Source organism: Oryx dammah, unplaced genomic scaffold, assembly GCF_014754425.2.
Source record: "Oryx dammah isolate SB20612 unplaced genomic scaffold, SCBI_Odam_1.1 HiC_scaffold_20, whole genome shotgun sequence".
Classification (NCBI taxonomy): Eukaryota; Metazoa; Chordata; class Mammalia; order Artiodactyla; family Bovidae; genus Oryx; species Oryx dammah.
Genome location: NW_024070204.1, coordinates 55,912,985 through 55,935,675, shown reverse-complemented (window position 1 = coordinate 55,935,675; position 22,691 = coordinate 55,912,985). Strand labels below are relative to the sequence as shown.

General features: G+C 37.9%; 1 protein-coding gene across 2 annotated transcripts in view; it reads right to left on the bottom strand.

The window, feature by feature from the left end:
* RNF180 (ring finger protein 180) overlaps positions 1-15,777 on the bottom strand; it is a 246,060-nt gene extending 230,283 nt beyond the window's left edge. Inside the window, exon 1 of one of the 2 annotated variants that reach the window (XM_040262589.1) lies at positions 15,435-15,777. In XM_040262589.1, coding sequence (XP_040118523.1) covers positions 15,435-15,569 — 135 coding nt within the window. In that variant the 5' untranslated portion in view covers positions 15,570-15,777. The remainder of the gene's footprint in view (positions 1-15,434) is intronic. The other variant, XM_040262588.1, reaches the window with a different exon arrangement.
* Between the last annotated feature and the right edge of the window lie 6,914 nt (positions 15,778-22,691).

Here is a 22,691-nt window from a genome sequence, read left to right as displayed (position 1 = left end):
CTGGACAACAAGGAGATCAACCAGTCAATCTTAAGGAAAATCAACCCTGAATACTCGTTGGAAGGACTGATGCTGAAGCTGAAGCTCCAGTATTTTGGTCACTTGATATGAACAGCCAACTCACTGGAAAAGTCCCTGATGCTTAGAAAGATCAAGGAGACAAGGAGAAGAGGCTGTCAGAAGATGAGATGGCTGGAAGGCATCACTGATGCAATGGACATGAATTCGGGCAAACTTTGGGAGATGGCAAGGGACAAGGAGGCCTGGCATGCTGCAGTCCATGGAGTCACAAAGAGTCAGACATGAGCACGCAACTGAACAACAACAACACAAAGATGATTCTCATTAACAAAACAAAGAATAAAAATTACAAGATCACCTCAACAGATGGAGAAAAAAATACTTGACAAAATCCAACATCCATTCATGATATATTAAAAAAAAAAAAACCTTGACAAAGTTGATATAGAGGGAACATACATCAACATACTGGGGCTTCCCGGGTGGCTCAGTGGTAGAATCTGCCTGTCAATGCAGGAGGCTGAGGAGACGCAGGTTAGATCCCTGGGTCGGAAGATTCCCTGGAGAAGGAAATGGCAACCCACTCCAGTATTCTTGCCTGGAAAATTCCATGGACAGAAGAGTTTGGTGGGCTACAGACCATGGGGTTGCAAAGAGTTGGACACTACTGAGCAACCAAGCACTTCAACATATTAAACATCATTTATGACAAATACAGCTAGCATTCTACTCAACAGTGAAAAGTTCAAAGATTTTCCTCTGAGATTAGAAACAAGACAGGCACTTCAATGTAAATCAGCTATATTTCAATAATTTCTTTTTAAAAGGATGTAAACTCTTTCAACACAGTACTGGAAGTCCTAGCAATAGCAATAAGACTAGAAAAAGAAAAGGAATCCAAATTGGAAGGAAAGAAGTAAAATTGTCACTATTTTCAAATGATATGACACTATATAGAAAACCCTATACACTTTACCAAAAAACTATTAGCACTGATAAATGAATTCATAAAGTTGCAGGATGTAAGAAACATATATAGAAATCTGTTGCATTTCTATAGACTAATAATAAATGATCAGAAAGAGAAATAAAAAAAATTTCATTAACACTCATATCAAAAAGAATCAAAGGTCTAGAAATAAATTTAACCAAGGAGGTGAATGACTTGTAGTTTAAGAACTATATGACACTAAAGAAAGAAATTAAAGATGATATAAATAAATGGAATGATATTCCGTGTTCATGGGTAGAAGAGTTACTATGGTTAAAATGCCCATACTACCCAAAGAATTATACAGATTTAATGAAATCTACCAAAACACCTATTATATTTTTCACAAAACTAGAACAAATGATTCTAAAATCTGTATGGACCCCAAATAGCCAAAGGCCCCCAAAAACCCAAATAGTCAAAGAAATCTAAGAAAAAAAACAAAGGTGAAGGTATCTTGCTTCCTGACTTTAGATCACACTACAAAGCTACAGTTACCAAAGTACTGTACTGGTACAGAAACAGACACAAAGAGTGATGTAAGAGACACGAATGCATATCCATATAGCCAATTAATCTACAACAAAAGAAGCAAGAAAATACAATAGGAAAAAGACAGTTTCTTCAATAAACAATGTTGGGAGATTGGACAGCTACACGTAAAAGAAGGAAGTTAGAACTTTTTTTCACACCATATAAAAAAATAAGTTCAAAATGTATTAAAGACCAAAATAGAAATTTCTGAAACCATAAAACTTGTAGAAGAAAATATAGGCAGTATGGTCTTTGACACTGGCCTCAGCAATATTTTCTTTGGATTTGTCTGCTCAGGCATGGAATAAAATGTGAAAACAAACAAACTGGATCTAATCGAACTGTAAAAGTTTTTGCACAGTGAAGGAATCCATCAACAAAATGGAAAGGCAGCTAAATGAATGAGAGAAGATATCTGCAAATGATATAACTCATAAAGGGTTAATATATAAAATAGATTAAGAACTCATACAACTAAATATCAGAAAGAACAAACAACCCAATTCAAAAAATGAGCAGACGACCTAAGCAGGCATTTTTCCAAAGACATACAGACAGATAATAGGCACGTGAAAAACGTTCAACATCCCTAGTCATTAGGGAAATGGAGATCAAAACCATAATGAGATATCACCTCACAATTAATTGTCAGCATGACTATCATCACAAAGATGAGAAACAGTAAGTGTTGATAAGAAGAAAAGGAAACCCTCATGCACTGCTAGTGGCAATGTAAATTGGTACAGCCACTACTGAAAACAGCATGCAGATTCCTAAAAAATAAAAATAAAAAGAAGAAGATAGTGCTCCCATAGGATCCAGCAATTCCACTTCTGGGCATTTAAATGAAGAAAACAAAAACAATACTTCAAAAAGATACATGCATCCCAAAGTCTACAGCTGCATTACTAAAACAGTCAAAATACAGAAACAATAAAAGTATCCATCAACAGATTAAGAAAGAAGATGTGGTGTACACACACACACACACACACACACACTTGTCACTCAGCCATAAAAAAGAATGAAATCCTGCCACTTATGACAACAGTGCATCAGTGTCTCAAAATACTCACCATAAAACCAAAGCAACCCCTAGTATTAACCAAGAGAAATAAAAATGTACGTTCACATAATGATTTGTGTACTAATTTTCATAGCAACTTTATTAAAGCTCAAAACTGCAAACACCTAAAACTTCCATCAACTAGGGCATCCAGACAATAAACAACTGTGAAATCTATACAATTAAGTAATACTATTAATAAAAAGGAATGAACTACTGACATATGCAATAATATGAATCAATCTCAAAAACATTATGCTGATCACAAAAAGCTAGATATAAAAGAATATATATGATAACTTATACAGGAGCCTCTAGAAAAGACCAAATGTACATCTTAACAATGGTGGCAGGTACAAGAGTACATACACATTTGTCAAAGCTCATTGAAATCTGCATTTCATTATATGCAAATTATATCCTAATAAAACTGATTTTTAAAAATGGTAAAGAAAAACATCCTTAAAGAAAAGCAATCAAGAAACATCTGCAAGGGAGAGACATGAACTGGAAGACAGGGACTGACATGTGAACACTACCAATTATAGAAGAGATAACTAGTAAGGGCCTACTGTATGACACAAGGAACTCTATTCAAAACTCTTTTTAATAACTATGAAAGAGTGGATATATGTATATGTATAACTGATTCACTTTGCTGCACACCTGAAACTAACACAATATCGTAAATCATGCCTCAGTAAAAATTTTTTTTTAATGTGAAAATCCTAAAATTTTTAGTTGGTTTTAAGTTCCTTGAGCATGTACTATCTTAGTCCTTTTTGTATGCTCAGATCACAGCACAATGCCTAAAATATAACAGGGACTTAATGAATCCTTTTTGAGTGAAAGAATGCCTATTCTATGTCAGATTTTATCAATTTTTCAATGCACTCATTATCAATTACAATCTCTAGCCCCTTATTTTTTAAGTATTTCCTTCAAACTCCTGAAGACTGCCAAAAATGTGCACTGGTAATAGTCTGCTCATTCTTACTCTCTATATTCTTAGAGAAAATTCATTTAAAAAACTGAATTCTTGACAAGTGACTCATATTAGCCAAGGTCCATCATAACAAATTTACATGAACCATATAAACTTATTTTTTAAGGAACTTTGGGAAAATGACAGGAAGTGACTCATAAAATTGTAAGCAGTGTAACTTCTCCTACTTTACCTAAATTTAACTTCTGAAGGACAGAATTAATTTTGTAAACATCAATACCTGTATATATTAACCCCTTTCATTAGGAGCTGAGGCACTGACAGGTACACAGATTAGCATAACTAATTAATTCTTTAAAAGGTTCTCATAGTGAACACAAATTGAAATTGACAAATACAGCTGACTTTACTTTATTACTAGATCTGAAACTTTTTCTGACTTTTCAAGGTTCTATCTCTGAGGTAAATAAATATTTCTTTTGTTGTTGTTACTGTTTGGTTGCTCAGTCGTGTCTGACTCTGCAATCCCGTGGACTGCAGTCCACCAGGCTCCTCTGTCCATGGGATTTCCCAGGCAAGAATGCTGGAGTGGGCTGCCATTTCCTTCTCCAGGGGATCTTCCTGGCCCAAGGACTGAACCCAGATCTCCTACACTGGTAGGTGGATTCTTTACTGCTGAGCCACCAGGGAATTTCTACATTGGTATAAAGAATAGAAATTACATCAAAGTAAAATAATGGCAATCAACCTATCAGTATTTAAGTCATGACTAGACACAATGTTGACAATACAAAAGGAGTAAAGAAACTTATTTATATGGCAGGGACTGCATTTACCTTACACTTATTATTTCATATTTCTATTTCATTGTTCATATTCTGTTATTTCATTTAATCAGATAAAATAATCATGATATTTAATCACATATTTTGATTACAATACTAAGAAAACATCTGCTATAAATTCCAGAGATGTTTTTCATGCAATCCTATAAGAATAAACACTGGAGTCATATATCTAGGTAGGTGAAGGAAGTTTTACAATGTACATCTTATTTTTACCAGGTAATAAGCATTTGTACTGTGATTATGCCCAGGCACTGTTTCAAGGGTTTTGTATTTTACAAATAAGGAAACTGAAATAAGAGAAACTTTTATGTAACTTGTCCAAGGTCACATAGGAAGCACCAAAGCAGGATTTCCATCCAGGCAGTCTGGTTTCAGAACTCAACTCACTGAGCTTCCACCGTTAACTTCCTATACCAAATCAATACTATTTTTATAGGGCAATTGGCTTCCCTGGTGGCTCAGAGGGTAAAGAAGCTGTCTGCAATGCAGAAGACCAGGTTTGAACCCTGGGTTGGGAAGATCCCCTGGAGATGGGAATGGCTGCCCACTCCAGTATTCCTGCCTGGTGAATCCCACAGACAGAGGAGCCTGACGGGCTACAGTCCATCGAGTCAGAGAGAGTCAGACAGAACTGAGCAACTAATACTTTCACACTTTCATCTCTCTTACATGTTAGCCTAAGTATGGTTTAAAACACGATATTACTAGTCTTCCAAAGGGTTACCACAAAAGCAAAACAACAAAAAAAATTGGAAGTATAACTTACTTTTAAATTAAACAAAAATAATATACTAACTTATATAGAAAAAAAGCAAGGTTTAGGAAGAAATTCCAGTTGATTCTGATATGTGACCCCCCAAACCAATCTCTTAGATTTGAGAACTATTAACATAAAGTAGGGCTTCCCAGGTGGCTCAGCAGTAGAGAATCTGCCTGCAACACAGGAGCCACAGGATACTAGGGTTCGATCCCTGGATGAATTGGGAAGATCTCCTGAAGGGGATGGCAACCCACTCTAAGGGGATGGCAACACACTCTAATATTCTTGCCTGGAGAATCCCATCAACAGAGGAGTCTGGGGGGTTACAGTCCATAGCCTCGCAAAGAGTCAGACATGACTGAAGTGACTTAGCACTCACACAACATAAAGCAAGCACATATTTTTCTTTAAATATTTAAAAGTTAAAGCATATTCTCACACCAACAAAAAAGACAAAGATCAGTTACAGCAGTTGATAACGGTAGGAGGAGCAGAAAAGGCTGGGTTAAGAATGTATAGTATTGTTTCCTTTCCTGAAAATTAGATATGGCAAACAAACAGCTAGGATTAACACAGAAGCCTCAATTATAAACGAGACTGCCAACTATTTCAACTGTAATTATACAGTCTTAGAAATATATGATATTCATGATATTTATTTTCAATTTAATTTTACAGGTAAAATAAGACAATCTATTAAGTTTATAAAATCTACGGTCACTTAATTTTGAAAAAAACACAAATACATGTTATAAAACAAGTTTTAATGAATGTATTGAGGATGAATTGTTAAACAGGAAGCAATTTCATTTGAGGAATTTAAAGGCTTAAAGTAGCTGCATGTCAGGTTATCTCCTTGGGGAAAAAATAGCCTGAAAATTAGGATCATGGTAAAATTAGGATTTTAAAAACCTCACTAGACAGTTTTTTTATGTCTCAAGTTTATCATGTGGACAAAGGAGGAAGTGAAGGAAGAGAAGTAACTAACAGCAAATTTCACTTAATGCTGTCAGAAAAAAATGTTGACAAAATATTTTGTAAATAAAATCTTTTGTTCAAGCAGCAGGGGGAGCTAATGCATTGTTATTTCATTTTTTCTTTTAAGTGTAGATATGTTTTCAGTGGCTATGTACAAAGAACTTAATTTTAAAATTACAAGTTGTATGCATTATCTTATCATTTAATGATTGTTAAAAGTTTTAATTGAGCAGAACAGGTTAAAAGTAAAAAGTTGGCATAATTTAATATTATATGCTATTTTGTTTCAATTTTTTAATTTAGATCCAAATTAAGGAAAAAGGGCAGAAAAAATAGAATAGAACCAGGAATGAAGGTAGTTTACAAAAACCATGTTTCAAGGTCTCATATACTTTCTAGAGCTACAACACAATTTTGGCTCTACAACTTTTTAGGGCCAAAGCAGAGGGGAGAACTAATATGCAGTGTTGTTATGCTAATTTGAAAAGAAATATTTTTATTTATGCATTTAGTAGTATTATACTGATGTCGACTTTTGTATCAAAATCAAGAATTAATCAGACTCTGAATCTCTTGTATCTCCCAGAGCAGACAAATCCTTCAGCATACTTTAACAATACACTGCATCATCAATTTACATTTGAATATTTTTTGGAATCCTTTTGACTGATTTGGGTATGTTTGTATCCTCTTCTATCATTGTATTTCTGATGCTGATGAATAATTTCTTAGCAGTTGAATTAATGTAATATTATTACATGCTATTTTGAAAGATGTTTAACACTTAAACACATGTGCACATTCCCCTAGGCAATACATCTATATTATTTAAGTACTGCAGCTATAAACATTATAGTAAAAAGGTCAGATAATAAAAAGCTGGACTGCCTGGTTTTCCTACTTGCAGGTTGAGAAAGTACTTCAAGAGTGAATTTTTCTTTTCTTTTTTTACTCAAAAGGTCTGAATGAATAAGAAAGAAATCAAAAGCCTTAAAGGCAGACCATCCTCTGCATATTTTCTTGCTAACTTTCTAATTTCACTCTTTCATAATTGCCAAAATGATTTTTAAGAATTCAATGGTCATGTCACTCCTTTTCATTGACTTTCCAGCTTTTTAAGGAAAATGATCAGTCCTTAATTTGTCTTAAGAAACCAGAAATGATCTAATCAATATCTATCTTTCTAGCCTCAAATCTGGTCAAATTCCCTCTTGATCTCTGAACTTCAATCATAGAAATCTTCTAGTTTCATGGAGATCTATCACATTCTTTCTACCACAGGGCCTTTGAATATGCTGGTCCCAAAGCTTGGAATGTCCTGTCTTGCACTGCCTGGGTTACTCATCTACCATATCTCCACAAAAGTCACTTCCTCAGGAAAGCCTTTGCCTTACAACAATCCTCTGTGCACATCCTACCTTCATGGCCCCCGTATATAATTCCTTTTTTCCCACTTGTGCAGCTAGTAATTTAATATTTATTATTGAATACTATCCTGAAAGCTTCAAAAGGACAGAACATTTCTCTTTTGCTCTTTGTCGAATTTCCTATGCCTGTTACAGGGCCTGTCATGTCTAAGTTGGTTTGAACTGGCATAACAAAATACCACAGACTGGGTGGCTTAGACAACAGACATTTACTCCTCACAATCCTGGAGCCTAGAAGCTAAAGATCAAAGCTACAGCATGCTTTGGTACTGGTAAGAACGCTCCTTTTAGTTTGTAGATAGCTGCCTTCTTTCTGTGTCATCACATGGAAAGAAAAAGAAATCTCTTTCTCTTCTCCTTCTTATAAGCCACAGTCTTACTGGATTAAGACCCCCATCCTTATGACCTCATTTAACCTCAGTTCAGTTCAGTCGTTCAGTTGCGTCCAACTCTTTGCGACCCCATGAATCGCAGCACGCCAGGCCTCCCTGTTCATCACCATCTCCCAGAGTTCACTCAGACTCACGTCCATCGAGTCAGTGATGCCATCCAGCCATCTCATCCTGGGTCGTCCCCTTCTCCTCCTGCCCCCAATCCCTCCCAGCATCAGAGTCTTTTCCAATGAGTCAACTCTTCACATGAGGTGGCCAAAGTACTGGAGTTTCAGCTTTAGCATCATTCCTTCCAAAGAAATCCCAGGGCTGATCTCCTTCAGAATGGACTGGCTGGATCTCCTTACAGTCCAAGGAACTCTCAAGAGTCTTCTCCAACACCACAGTTCAAAAGCATCAATTCTGTGGCACTCAGCTTTCTTCACAGTCCGACTCTCACATGCATACATGACCACTGGAAAAACCATAGCCTTGACTAGACGGACCTTAGTCGGCAAAGTAATGTCTCTGCTTTTGAATATGCTATCTAGGTTGCTCATAACTTTTCTTCCAAGGAGTAAGCGTCTTTTAATTTCATGGCTGCAATCACCATCTGCAGTGATTTTGGAGCCCCCAAAAATAAAGTCTGACACTGTTTCCACTGTTTCCCCATCTATTTCCTCCTAAAGACCCGTCTCCAGATACAGCCACTTTAGGGGTTAGAACTCACAACTACAAAGAATACTGACCAATGATCTCCTCTTTGCTAAAACCAAAGCACGTTTTAAATTCTCATTCAGAGTCTCTGCATTTGGCCATACAGTTTGTACAACATTTTTGTACAAATCTGGGGGCATCTTTCACAGACTAGCACCTTCTAGAATTATGTAGTATACAACTTGCACATTAAGCAGTATCTGGTCTTCTGCATCTCCCTACAGCATTCAATACTACTAATACTTCCTTTTGGAAGACATTCATTGCTTGACTTCTGTTAACACTGTATCTTGATCTTCACTCCCGTCTTTCTCACTACTCTTTTTTTCTTATTTTGTATATATATTTTTTTCTGTCCATCCCTTAAATGTTCCTAGGCCCCTTCCTTTCTCTTTCCATTCACATTCTGCATAGTGATCTCATCTACTTTCACTCACCATTTAAATGCTGATGACTCCCAAAACCACATTTTTAGTTCAGATCTCTGTTCTGAATCCCATATCCACAGAACCAGCAGCCTCCTAGATCTCTCTATTTAAATGTCTTTTAGGCCACAGAAACTTGTCCAAAACTGTGTCAAAGCTAAGAAATTAAAACTGAGGACACCATCTCTGCCTGGATCCCCCACCCCATCAGACTTCACAAATGGAGATCAACTTTGTTATTTTCTGTTTTTAGGGTTTTCATTGTTATTTTGCTTTCCGTTTTGGTTCTTGCCCACACTGCAGGTATCTCAAGCCTGAAGGTAGAGAATAAGTTCCCTTTTGTACCTGTGGACATTGTAGTCTGTCTCAGAACTCCATTCTAAATTCCCAGTCACATGCCTTATTACATGCCAGTGGCTGAAAAACTAAAAGCTCAAATGTTCCAGATTCTCTAAGTTCCACATATGACCCAGCTTCCACCAATCTGATACATGGCTCAATATTATGAAAAAAGAAGTCATGAGAATATTTCTGCTGTTTCTTTTAGCAAGGTTAACTCTGAAGGTATTTAGTTGGTCTGCAGTCCAGTCCTAGTTCTGTGGGCACTGACAGCCAAGTGTGAGGCTTCCATTTTCTGGCACTGTTCAGGGCTAAACAACTGTGGTCCTAGAACAACAGTTCCTCAGGGAATGCTATTTCCTCAGTGTCCTGATCCTCTATGTCCTTCTAAGGGCCATTTCACACCTGCGTGGGATGATGAAGAAAGGAGACAAGTCCAAGCTTTGCTCAGGGTTGGGAGACTCTAAGGGGGAACTCCTACAAAATGCAGGTTTATAACATCATCATAAGGGTGGATAAGAAATAAACCTGTTGTTCAGAAAAACAAAAGAAAAAGCTATCTATCTCAATTTTGGTATTCAGTAGGAGGAAAGGGAGAAAAAAGAAAAACTTTCCCTCGGGGTACTGAAGAATTTTTTAAGAAAAAAAGTATAGAATATAAAGAAGATGACTAATAAATCCATCTACCTTATATCAAAAATTCTGTTCATCAAAAGATACCGCAAAGAGTGAAATAAAAGTTACATAAACTAGCAAAAGATATCGGCAATACAATAACAAATAATTACTATTCAGAATATGTAAAGAGCTCCCCAAAATCAAAGCTGCACAACGGAAAAACAGAAAAGGGGAAGAAAAGACATTTCACAGGAAACACAGAGAGACTTAAACAATGAGAAGATGTTAAATGTTGGAAAAGATGTGGAATCCCAGCAATGTTTAACCACTACTCACAGACTGACACTGGAAAACAACTTAGCATCGCCCAGTAAAGGTGAAGATGCACATATCCTGTGATGCATACTCCACTTCCAGTGATATACCCCTGCCCATGTTTACCAAGAGACAGACAAGAACATTCATAGCAGCATGGTTTGTCAGAGCATAACAACTAGATATAACTCAATGGTAGAATGAATTACAAATTGTGATATAGTAATACACTAGAATACTATATAAAAGGGGAAAATGAGCTATACTACATGGTGATATTACTAAAAGCAGCAATTTCCAGCAGAATGCCTACCTACGTTGTGATTTCATCTACAGAAAGTAGACAAAAAAAACAAAAACACTTCCAGAAGCAAGCAAAACACTTATTTTATACATAGATATATTTTAAATTATATTGTTAATAGGTAATAAATTAAGATAACTGGATAGGTGATAAATTTAGCATTCCTTCAGCATGAAGTAAAAATAGGAGTGCTCAGTCATGTCTGGCTCTTTGTGATCCCATGGACCATAGCCCGCCAGGCTCCTCTGTCCATGGGATTCTCCAGGCAAGAATATTGGAGTGAATTGCCATTCCTTTCTCCAGGGGATCCTCCTGACCCAGGGATCCAACTCAGGTCTCCCCCACTACTGGCAGATTCTTTACCATGTGAGTGACCAGGAAGTCCCTCATTCAGCCCAGCATCTTATAAATTACTTTTAGACTCCAGTATTTTATTTTATTGTTTCTTTTAATTAAAACAGATCCTTCTATGTTACTCTTTAATATTTACATCAAATATATGTGTTCCTAATGCAAAAGATGTTTGTATAAAGAAATCTTTGAACAGACGCAAACACCAATACATACACCCACTACCCAGTTTAATGAGTACATTACCGCTACTTTAAAAACCCTCTCAGGACCCCCCTCTAATTACACATTCCTCCTTCTCCCTGGAGTTAACAGTGATATTGAATTATTCCTGAGACAGGCTTTTAATAGGTTTAAAATATGTATGTTTTATGTGCATATAATATAAAACCTCCTACAGAACCAGAAAGATTTTTCAATTCTGTATCACTCTCTTCCACAACCTATCCCGCTATATCCTAGTGCAGTGTTTGAATTTCTCTTGCTCATGATACCCTGAGGGAGGAGCAAAGGCACGAAAAAGAGTGTGGGGGTCAGAACTCTCAGTGTCAGATTCCATTTTAACTGCACTGCTTAGTAACAGTATAATCAGACTCAATTTATTTAATCTTCTGTGGCTCAGTTTCCTTATCTATAAAAAGGAGATGATAGTTTATTTCCTTCAAGACAATCTTTCTATCTTTATATTATCAGGAATGAATAATATAAAACTTTTAAAACAATGCTTAACCAATAAGCAGAAAATTAAGAAGAGATGGCAAGAATACACAGAAGAACTATACAAAAAAGATCCTCATTACCTAGATAACCACAATGGTGTGATCACTCACCTAAAGCCAGACATCCTGGAATGCAAAGTCAAGTGGGTTTTAGGAACCATCACTACAAACAAAGCTAGTGGAGGTGATGGAATTCCAGTTGAGCTATTTCAAATCCTAAAAGATGATGCTGTGAAAGTGCTGCACTCAATATGCCAGCATTTGGAAAACTCAGCAGTGGCCACAGGACTGGAAAAGGTCAGTTTTCATTCCAATCCCAAAGAAAGGCAATGCCAAAGAATGCTCAAACTACCACCCAATTGCACTCATCTCATACGCTAGCAAAGTAATGCTCAAAATTCTCCAAGCCAGGCTTCAAAAGAACATGAACCATGAACTTCCACATGTTCAAGCTGGATTTAGAAAAGGCAGAGGAACCAGAAATCAAATTGCCAACAGCCACTTGATCATCAAAAAAGCAAGAGAGTTCCACAAAAACATCTACTTCTGCTTTACTGACTACACCAAAGCCTTTGACTGTGTGGATCACAACAAACTGGAAAAGTTTTTTCTTCAAGAGATGGGAATACCAGACCACCTTCCTGCCTTCTGAGAAACCTGTATGCAGATCAGGAAGCAAGAGTTAGAACCAGACATGCAAAAATGGACTGGTTCCAAATTGGGAAAAGAGTACATCAAGGCTATATATTGTCATCTGCTTATTTAACCTATATGCAGAGTACATCATGTGAAACGCCAGGCTGGATGAAGCACAAGCTGGAATCAAGTTTGCCAGGAGAAATATTAATAACCTCAGATATGCAGATAACACTACCCTTATGGCAGAAAGCAAAGAAGAACTAAAGAGCTGCTTGATGAAAGTGAAAGAGGAGAGCGAAAAAGTTGGCTTAAAACTCAACATTCACAAAACTAAGATCATGGCATCCGGTCCCATCACTTCATGGCAAATAGACAGAGAAACAGTGGAAACAGTGAGAGAGACTTTATTTTGGGGGGCTCCAAAATCACTGCAGATGATGACTGCAGCCATGAAATTAAAAGACATTTGCTAGAAGGAAAGCTATGACCAACCTAGACAGCATAGTAAAAAGCAGAGACATTACTTAGCTGACAAAGGTCCATCTAGTCAAAGCTATGGGTTTCCCAATAGTCACGTATGGATGTGACAGCTGGACTATAAAGAAAGCTGAGCACCAAATAATTGATGGTTTTGAACTGTAGTGTTGGAGAAGACTCTTGAGAGCCCCTTGGACTGCAAGGAGATCCAACCACTCAATCGTAAAGGAAATCAGTCCTGAATATTCACTGGAAGGACTGATGCTGAAGCTGAAACTCAATACTTTGGCCACCTGATGCGAAGAACAGACTCATTGGAAAAGACCCTCATGCTGGGAAAGATTGAAGGTAGGAGGAGAAGGGAACCACAGAAGATTAGATGGTTGGATGGCATCACCAACTGGATGGGCATGAGTTTGAGGAAGCTCTGGGAGTTGGTGATGGACAGGGAAGCCTGGTGTGCTGCAGTCCATGGGGTCGCAAAGAGTTGGACATGACTGAACAACTGAACTGAACAATAAGCATCAAAAATTGTATTGGACATCATTTTCACTAGGGAAAAGCAAATTAAACACATAATGATATACCATTATATCTACCACAATGTCCAAAATTACAAAGTCTGAAAATACCACATGTAGAGAAAGATATTGAGCAACTAGAATTCTCATCATTACTATTGGAAATGAACATTTTCTTTTGAAAACTACAAGCAGTTTCTAAAAACCTAAAATACACCTACTATATAATTCCCTCATCATTATATATATATATATATATATATCAAAAAGCAGTAACAAAACACAAACACAGAGTCTTTTATAAAAATACTGATAGCAGTTTTATTCATAACCCCAAAATGAAAATTATACCTATCAGCATAAAAAATTGATAAACTGTGGTATAGTCATTAATGGCATACTACTAAGGAAAAAGGAAGCAAATTACTATGTATGAAACATAAATGAATCTCTAAAACATTATGCTGAGCAAAATAAGTCAGGTACAAAAGAGTATATGATTTCATTTGAATGAAGGTCAGGAACAGGCAAAACCAGTCGGCAGTGATAGACATTAATACAGTGGTTTCCATGTGAGGGGGTGAATATTGCCTGAAAACAAACAAGATAGATTTCTGGGGTGATGAAAACATCATACATTTTGATCTGATTAATAGCAGGGCTGAAAAAATTTATCAAGCTATACTATATCCAATATTCACCATGAAAACTTTTGTTCCCCCAATTAAAATGTTTTCAGTTTTTTAAAAGTATCTGACATGCAATAAGCATGCAACCAAAGTCTTTCACCATTACCAGTTCAAATTGGCTAATCTGTGAGAGTGGATAGGAAATAATCATGATCAAATGAGGCAAAAAAGAAAATAAAACAGTCACTCAAAGAAGGGGAAAACAATGACAGGTAATTATAACCACTCTCTGCTAAACTGAGAATTCCCTGTGAAGTCCATGGATAACTATCTAGTATGGACTTCTTTGATATTTCCTCTTGCATACTGCTCTCAGTATATTCATACATATTCACATGTAATCAGTTCAGTTCAATTGATCAGTCCTCTCCGACTCTTTGCAACTCCATGGACTGCAGCACGCCAGGCTTTCTTGTCCATCACCAACTCTCAGAGCTTCCTCAAACTCATGCCCATCCAGTTGGTGATGCCATCCAATCATCTCATCTTCTGTTGTCCCCTTCTCCTCCTGCCTTCAATCTTTCCCAGCATGAGGGTCTTTTCCAATGAGTCAGTTCTTTGCATCAGGTGGCCAAAGTATTGGAGTTTCAGCTTCAGCATCAGTCTTTCCAACGAATATTCAGGACTGATTTCCTTTATGATTGAGTGGTTGGATCTCCTTGCAGTCCAAGGGACTCTCAAGAGTCTTCTCCTTTGACTGTATAATATATACACCTACATAAACATACAGGTGTACATACAATATATGTCTAATATATATTGGGGCTTCACAGGTGGTACAGTGATAAAGAATTCACTTGCCAAAGTAGGAGACACAGAGACACAAGTTCAGTCCCTGGGTGGAAGATTTCGTGGAGAAGGAAATGGTAACCCACTTCAGTATTCTTGACTGGGAAAACTCATGGACAAAAGAGCCAGGCAGGCTACAGTCCAAGGGGATGCAAAAGAGTCGGACACGACTGAGTGACTAAATAACAACAAAATCAACAACAATATATGTGTTTTATATATATATATATATATAAAATATACATATAAAAACATCTTTTACTTTTTTAAAAATTTAATTGTGTGGTGATGACTAAGGTTCACTCACAGTAGGGATGAAAAAAAACATGCACTATTATCTTCAGCTTAGGTCTGTGATATTGCACTTAAAACTTTAAGGTCACATTATTGTTAGGAGCTGGAGGTAAAATGATGGTAACTGTGGAAGGCTGGATGCCTTTAGAATACCACTCTGAAATGTTTTCCACGGATCAGGTACAATAAGGTGAAAGCCGTCAGGTATGGAGGGATATGGGTGCCTGTGTAGATGTGTCCCCAGCATTCCAATACTAGGAAATCATTTGAAGATGATACAGTTAGCAGTACTCACCTTAGTCACTTGATTCTCAAGATATTCCATGAAACAACCAGAACTTGCTATACATTTTCTACATTTCCAACAACGAAGAATACTTATGTCTTCTTGATTATGATTTTTAGTTACCAATTCTTTACTTCTCTTCATCTGTGGAAAAATTAATGCATTTTTAGAATGTTAAACTATGTCAGATTAAACGTGATTTTCCAAGCCCTTTGAACAGCATTAGCTACATGTGTACCAGAAAGAATTACCATTTATTGAGGTCCCTACTGCTATCAGGCTATGGGTGCTCCATAAACCATATCTGTGATAAGCATGGTAATGACGCAGTATACTAGTGACCACCAGCTTACTTTCGCAAAACATTTTATTTCTTTCCATCTGTCTTCACTAGAAGTGGTAAAATGCAACTGCCAAAGAGTTGATTAAAGTTACCGCAGTTAAAAGGGTTGTAACAAAGAATTTTATTCTTATAATTAGGATGTTTGACTGGCCACAGCATTAAACTTTAAATATAATAGGATTTACTGAGTTATAGTTATTTCTGTGAAAACTGGAAGTAATTGTGTCAAATTAATGAAGGCTGTATATTGTCACCCTGCTTATTTAACTTATCTGCAGAGTACATCATGAGAAACGCTGGACTGGAAGAAACACAAGCTGGAATCAGGATTGCCGGGAGAAATATCAATAACCTCAGATATGCAGATGACACTACCCTTATGGCAGAAAGTGAAGAGGAACTAAAAAGCCTCTTGATGAAAGTGAAAGAGGAGAGTGAAAAGGTTGGCTTAAAGCTCAACATTCAGAAAACTAAGATCATGGCATCTGGTCCCATCACTTCATGGGAAATAGATGGGGAAACAGTGGAAACAATGTCAGACTTTATTTCTTGGGGCTCCAAAATCACTGCAGATGGTGACTGCAGCCATGAAATTTAAAGACGCTTACTCCTTGGAAGGAAAGTTATGAGCAACCTGACAGCATATTCAAAAGCAGAGACATTACTTTGCCGACTAAGGTCCATCTAGTCAAAGCTATGGTTTTCCCAATGGTCATGTATGGATGTGAGAGTTGGACTGTGAAGAAAGCTGAGCACCAAAGAATTGATGCTTTTGAACTGTGGTGTTGGAGAAGACTCTTGAGAGTCCCTTGGACTGTAAGGAGATCCAACCAGTCCACTCTGAAGATCAGCCCTGGGATTTCTTTGGAAGGAATGATGCTAAAGCTGAAACTCCAGTACTTTGGCCACCTCATGGGAAGAGTTGACTCATTGGAAAAGACTCTGATGCTGGGAGGGATTGGGGGCAGGAGGAGAAGGGGACGACCCCGGATGAGATGGCTGGATGGCATCATTGACTCAATGGACGTGGGTCTGAGTGAACTCCCGGAGCTGGTGATGGACAGGGAGGCCTGGCGTGCTGCGATTCATGAGGTTGCAAAGAGTTGGGCACGACTGAGCGACTGAACTGAATGGGAAAAATCCTATATCCTAAATGCAATAATTTTTCTCATATACTGTATTCAGTGGAACAATATTACATCTTGTGGTATGTGTAATCAAACCAAAAGACTTAGATAATAGCCCTAACATTTTTTAGCCTATTTTTATACCTGAGATTTTATGTCAATACTAAGATTCAGACCAGTTTGAGGAAAGTTTCACACTAGTAAGGATTTCAGATTGCAGTGTATTTAAGAATCTGCCTGGTAACTAATCGTCATTAAAAAAGGAACTGTTAATTTATTAAGCTATACACAAGGGCCTGCCTAGTTCCCTGGCCACACTTTCTCATTTGCTAGCTCTTTAGTATTTCATTTATTTAACAAACATTTACTGAGAGCTAACCAACCATATGCCACACAATGAGTCAAACTCTGAAGGCACAATGATGAGCAAAACTTATTTTCTGTCACAGACCTCACTATGCATTCTACATCAACAGCTTTTGACCCTAGCTCATTAGAATCACTTAAGTTTTAAAAAAATAGTGATGTCCAGGCCAAGTTTCACTCCTAGAAATTTTGACTTTTTCTGAGATGGGGAGGAAGTTAGGAATGGGTACGTTTTATTAAAAAGTTCCCCAGGTGATCTTTTAATGTGGCCGGGATGAGGACAGGCTGTGTTAATACACAAACAATTGACTAAAATGTACTAATAACAGCTGAAAGGACAAAAGACAGAACACAGATGGACTTTAGCCAAATTTAAAGGAAGGATTTGAGGAACTCTGCCTAGAAGGGCACAGCATGCCACTCTTGAAGCCAATCTCGCTCTGACCTTCAGGTGCTAGGCAGCAGTTCAGTCTTCACTGGCATCTTCAGAACCCATCTTGGCCAGATGAACACTCCATTTAAAGTCCGTCTGCAATGATCATCAATAACATCTGAATTTGCAAATGCCCTGACCGCCTCCTCCTCCTCCTCCACTTAGCCTCACTCGCACTCCATCCATCTCTCAATAGTCTTCTTGGCATCTATCCTCAACTCCCTTTAAGCCACCAGTGGTTCCCAACCAGGAGTGGGGCCTGTAAGGAGGGGCTGTATCAGAATCAACAAAGGAGAAACTCCATACCTGTCTATGCCTTCCCTCTCCCTGAGATCCATCCACACCTCCCCATTTCTCCCCTTCCTCCAGGTGGTTCCACACCCTCTTGTAGTGGGATCATGCAATTAGAAAAAGCCCTATTGGTGATTCTAATAAGTTTTCACCGAAAATTTGAGAATTATACTGTGTGACAACTCTTTTATAGCAATGCTTTTTAAACCTATATATCTAGTTTGATTTTTTTCCAAAGCTCTAGACCAACAATTTCAACTTCTGAATGTCAAATGCTATCTCTACATGAATCTTCTTTAGGGCCTTTGTGCTGGCTGTTTGCTCTATCTGTCTACCCTGTATGGTAGCCACTTGTTAGATGTGTTATTAAGCACTCGAAATGCGGCTAATCTGAACTGACATGCACAGTAAGTGTAAAACATACACTGGATTTTGAATACCATGTAGAAAAAAAGGAATGTTAAATATCTTAATAGTTTCCATATTTACTTCATGTTGAAATCAAAATTTTAATATGCTGTTAAAAATATACTGTAAAAATATTTCACGTTTCTTTTTACTTTTTGAATATCACCTCAAAGGCATATCCTCGTAAGTACAGTATAAGAAGCACCTTAAAGTGAAGTGAAGTGAAGAGAAGTTGTTCACTTGTGTCTGACTCTTTACGACCCCATGGACTGTAGCCTACCAGGCTCCTCCCTCCATGGGATTCTCCAGGCAAGAGTACTGGAGTGGGCTGCACACTTAGGAGAAGGAAATGGCAGCCCACTCCAGTGTTCTTGCCCTGAGAATCCCAGGGACGGGGGAGCCTGGTGGGCTGCTGTCTATGGGGTCACATAGAGTCGGACACGACTGAAGTGACTTAGCAGCAGCAGCAGCAGCAGCAGCAGCAGGAAGCACCTAGGGAGTTTATTTAAATGTAAGTCACAGTCCCAGGAAATCTAATTCAATGTTTCTAGGGTAGGACTCTCTGTATTTAACAAGCACCCAGGTGATTCTATTACAGGTGATCTGAAGATCACACTCGGGGGGACACAATACAGTCTAAGCTCTATTTGCAATAACATGAACAGACCTTGAGAGTATTAACCTTAGTGGAATAAGTATTTGACAGAGAAAGGCAAAAACCCTATGCTATCACTTACCTGTAAAATTTAAAAAAAAAAAAAAAAAAAAGTCAGTGTATATAACAACAACAACAAAAAACAGATTTACAGATATAGAGAACAAACTCAGTAGTTACCAGTGGGGAGAAGGAAAAGGGGAAAGATAGGACTATGGGAGTAAGAGGTACCACTATGCATAACATAGATAAGCAACAAGGATATATTGTACAGCACAGATAAAAATAGCAATTATATGGTAATAACTTTAAATAAGTATAATCTATAAAAATACTGAATCGCTATGGTGTTCACCTGAAACTAACATTATAAATCAACTATGTGCTAAGTCGCAGCAGTTATGTCCGACTCTTAGCAATGCTATGGACTGTAGCCTGCCAGGTTCTTCTGTTCATGGGATTCTCCAGGCAAGAATACTGGAGTGGGTTGCCAAGCCCTCCCTCTAGGGGATCTTCTCAACACTAGAGATTGAACTCACGTCTCTTAGTCTCCTGCACTGGCAGGAAGGTTCTTTACCACTAGTGCCACCTGACCAGCCAAAAAGCAACTATACTTTAATTAAAAAAACAAACAGTGTATGCTTAAGATGTCAAAAAAGGTTTGTTAGGCAGCACAAAGGATTCCTGTAATGGAACTGTTATGTATCTGACTGTAGTTTGCTCATATGAATCCACACATGTGAAAAGACTGCATATAACTATAAATACACACACACACAAGTGTATGCAACTGTTAAAATCTGAATAAAGTAGACTGTTTGAAGGGTATACAGGATTTCTCTGTGAATCTGTAATTCATAATTCACAAATGAACCTACACATATTTCAAAGAGTTAAAAAGAAACTTTTACCATGGACATTAAAAACTCAAAATTTTAAAAACTCATAACATTTTTTTACGAATTTAACTGTCCTGACATATGTGTATAATCTTCTATATCTTTCCCCTCTATTTTTAGCTGCATAATTTTTGATTGCCTCTTCATACAACAACAATTTTGCAATATTTTCTAAAAAGAATAAAAAGATCATTTAGTCTTTCCTCTTTAAAAAACAAAAAGTCCCTTTAAATCCTTTAAAACCCAACTCCAAACTAGCTTTCAAGTCTTGGTGTCCCCTCCATGAACACTCCATAACAACACTAAGCAGATCTTTGTGCAGTTTCTAAAAATACCTTTTTCTGTTTTCCAACTTTCAAATTTGCTATTCTTTCTTCCTGTAAATCACTTATTTTTCCTCTGACTTTAAGAAATACTTTCTATCATTTAAGGCTGAGCTCAAAATTTTTTTTTACAGACACTCCCCAGAAAACAATTCCTCCCTCTTCTGTGTTTCCATGCAACTTTGCACGTGCCTCAACAGCAGTACTAGTCAAGCTGTAGTACACTTATGTGTGTGTCTTATTAATTGAATGGTGGTATCGTAAAAAGCACCATATTCTATTCAAACCTGCATTTTTACAATTAAATACTGTACCTGGCACCAAAAATCACAGTCACAAGTGTTCACTGAAATCAAATCAACAAGACTTGGCACCTCAGTTCAGTTGCTCAGTTGTGTCCGACTCTGCGACCCCATGAACCGCAGCACGCCAGGCCTCCCTGTCCATCACCAACTCCTGGAGTTCACCCAAACCCATGTCCATCGAGTCGGTCATGCCATCCAACCATCTCATCCTCTATTGTCCCCTTCTCCTCCTGCCCTCAAACTTTCCCAACATCAAGGTCTTTTCAAATGAGTCAGCTCTTTGAATCAGGTGGCCAAAGTATTGGAGTTTCAGCTTCAGCATCATTCCTTCCAATGAACACCCAGGACTGATCTCCATTAGGATGGACTGGTTGGATCTCCTTGCAGTCCAAGGGACTCTCAAGGGTCTTCTCCAACACCAGAGTTCAAAAGCATCAATTCTTAGGCACTCAACTTTCTTTAGAGTCCAACACTCACATCCATACATAACCACTGCAAAAACCATAGCCTTGACTAGACAGAACTTTGTTGGCAAAGTAATGTCTCTGCTTAATATGCTGTCTAGGTTGGTCATAACTTTCCTTCCAAGGAGTAAGTATCTTTTAATTTCATGGTTACAATCACCATCTGCAGTGATTTTGGAGCCCAGAAAAATAAAGTCAGCCACTGTTTCCACTGTTTCCGCATCTATTTCCCATGAAGTGATGGGACCAGATGCCATGATGTTCGTTTTCTGAATGTTGAGCTTTAAGCCAACTTTTTCGCTCTCTTCTTTCACTTTCATCAAGAGGCTTTTTAGTTCCTCTTCACTTTCTGCCATAGGGTGCTGTCATCTGCATATCTGAGGTTATTGATATTTCTCCTGGCAATCTTGATTCCAGCTTTGCTTCCTCCAGCCCAGCATTTCTCATGATGTACTTTGCATATAAGTTAAATAAGCAGGGTGACAATATACAGCCTTGACACACTCCTTTTCCTATCTGGAACCAGTCTGTTGTTCCATGTCCAGTTCTAATTGTTGCTTCCTGACCTGCATACAGGTTTCTCAAGAGGCAGGTTAGGTGGTCTGGTATTCCCATCTCTTTCACAGTTTTCCACAGTTTATTGTGATCCACACAGTCAAAGGCTTAGGAGTAGTCAATAAAGCAGAAGTAGATATTTTTCTGGAACTCTCTTGCTTTTTCCATGATCCAGCAGATGTTGGCAATTTGATCTCTGGTTCCTCTGCCTTTTCTAAAACCAGCTTGAACATCTGGAAGTTCACGATTCAGGTATTGCTAAAGCCTAGCTTAGAGAATTTTCAGCATTACTTTACTAGCGTGTGAGATGAGTGCAATTGTGCGGTAGTTTGAGCATTCTTTGGCATTGTGTTTCTTTGGGATTGGAATGAAAACTGACCTTTTCCAGTCCTGTGGCCACTGCTGAGTTTTCCAAATTTGCTGGTATACTGAGTGCAGCACTTTCACAGCATCATCTTCCAGGATGTGAAATAGCTCAACTGGTATTCCATCATCTCCACTAGCTTTGTTCGTTGTGATGCTTCCTAAGGCCCACTTGACTTCACATTCCAGGATGTCTGGCTCTAGGTGAGTGATCACACCATTGTGATTATCTGGGTTGTGAAGATCTTTTTCGTACAATTCATCTGTGTATTCTTGCCACCTCTTAATATCTTCTACTTCTGTTAGGTCCATACCATTTCTGTACTTTATTGTGCCCATCTTTGCATGAAATGTTCCCTTGGTATCTCTAATTTTCTTGAAGAGATAGTCTTTCCCATTCTATTGTTTTCCTCTGTATCTTTGCATTGATCGCTGAGGAAGGCTTTCTTATCTCTTCTTGCTATTCTTTGGAACTCTGCATTCAAATGGGTATATCTTTCCTTTTCTCCTTTGCTTTTCACAGCTATTTGTAAGGCCTCCTCAGACAGCCATTTTGCTTTTTTGCATTTCTTTTTCTTGGGGATTGTCTTGATTCCTGTCTCCTGTACAATGTCATGAACCTCCATCCATAGTTCATCAGACACTCTGCCTATCAGATCTAATCCCTTAAATTTATTTCTCACTTCCACTGTATAGTCATAAGGAATTTGATTTAGGTCATACCTGAATGGTCT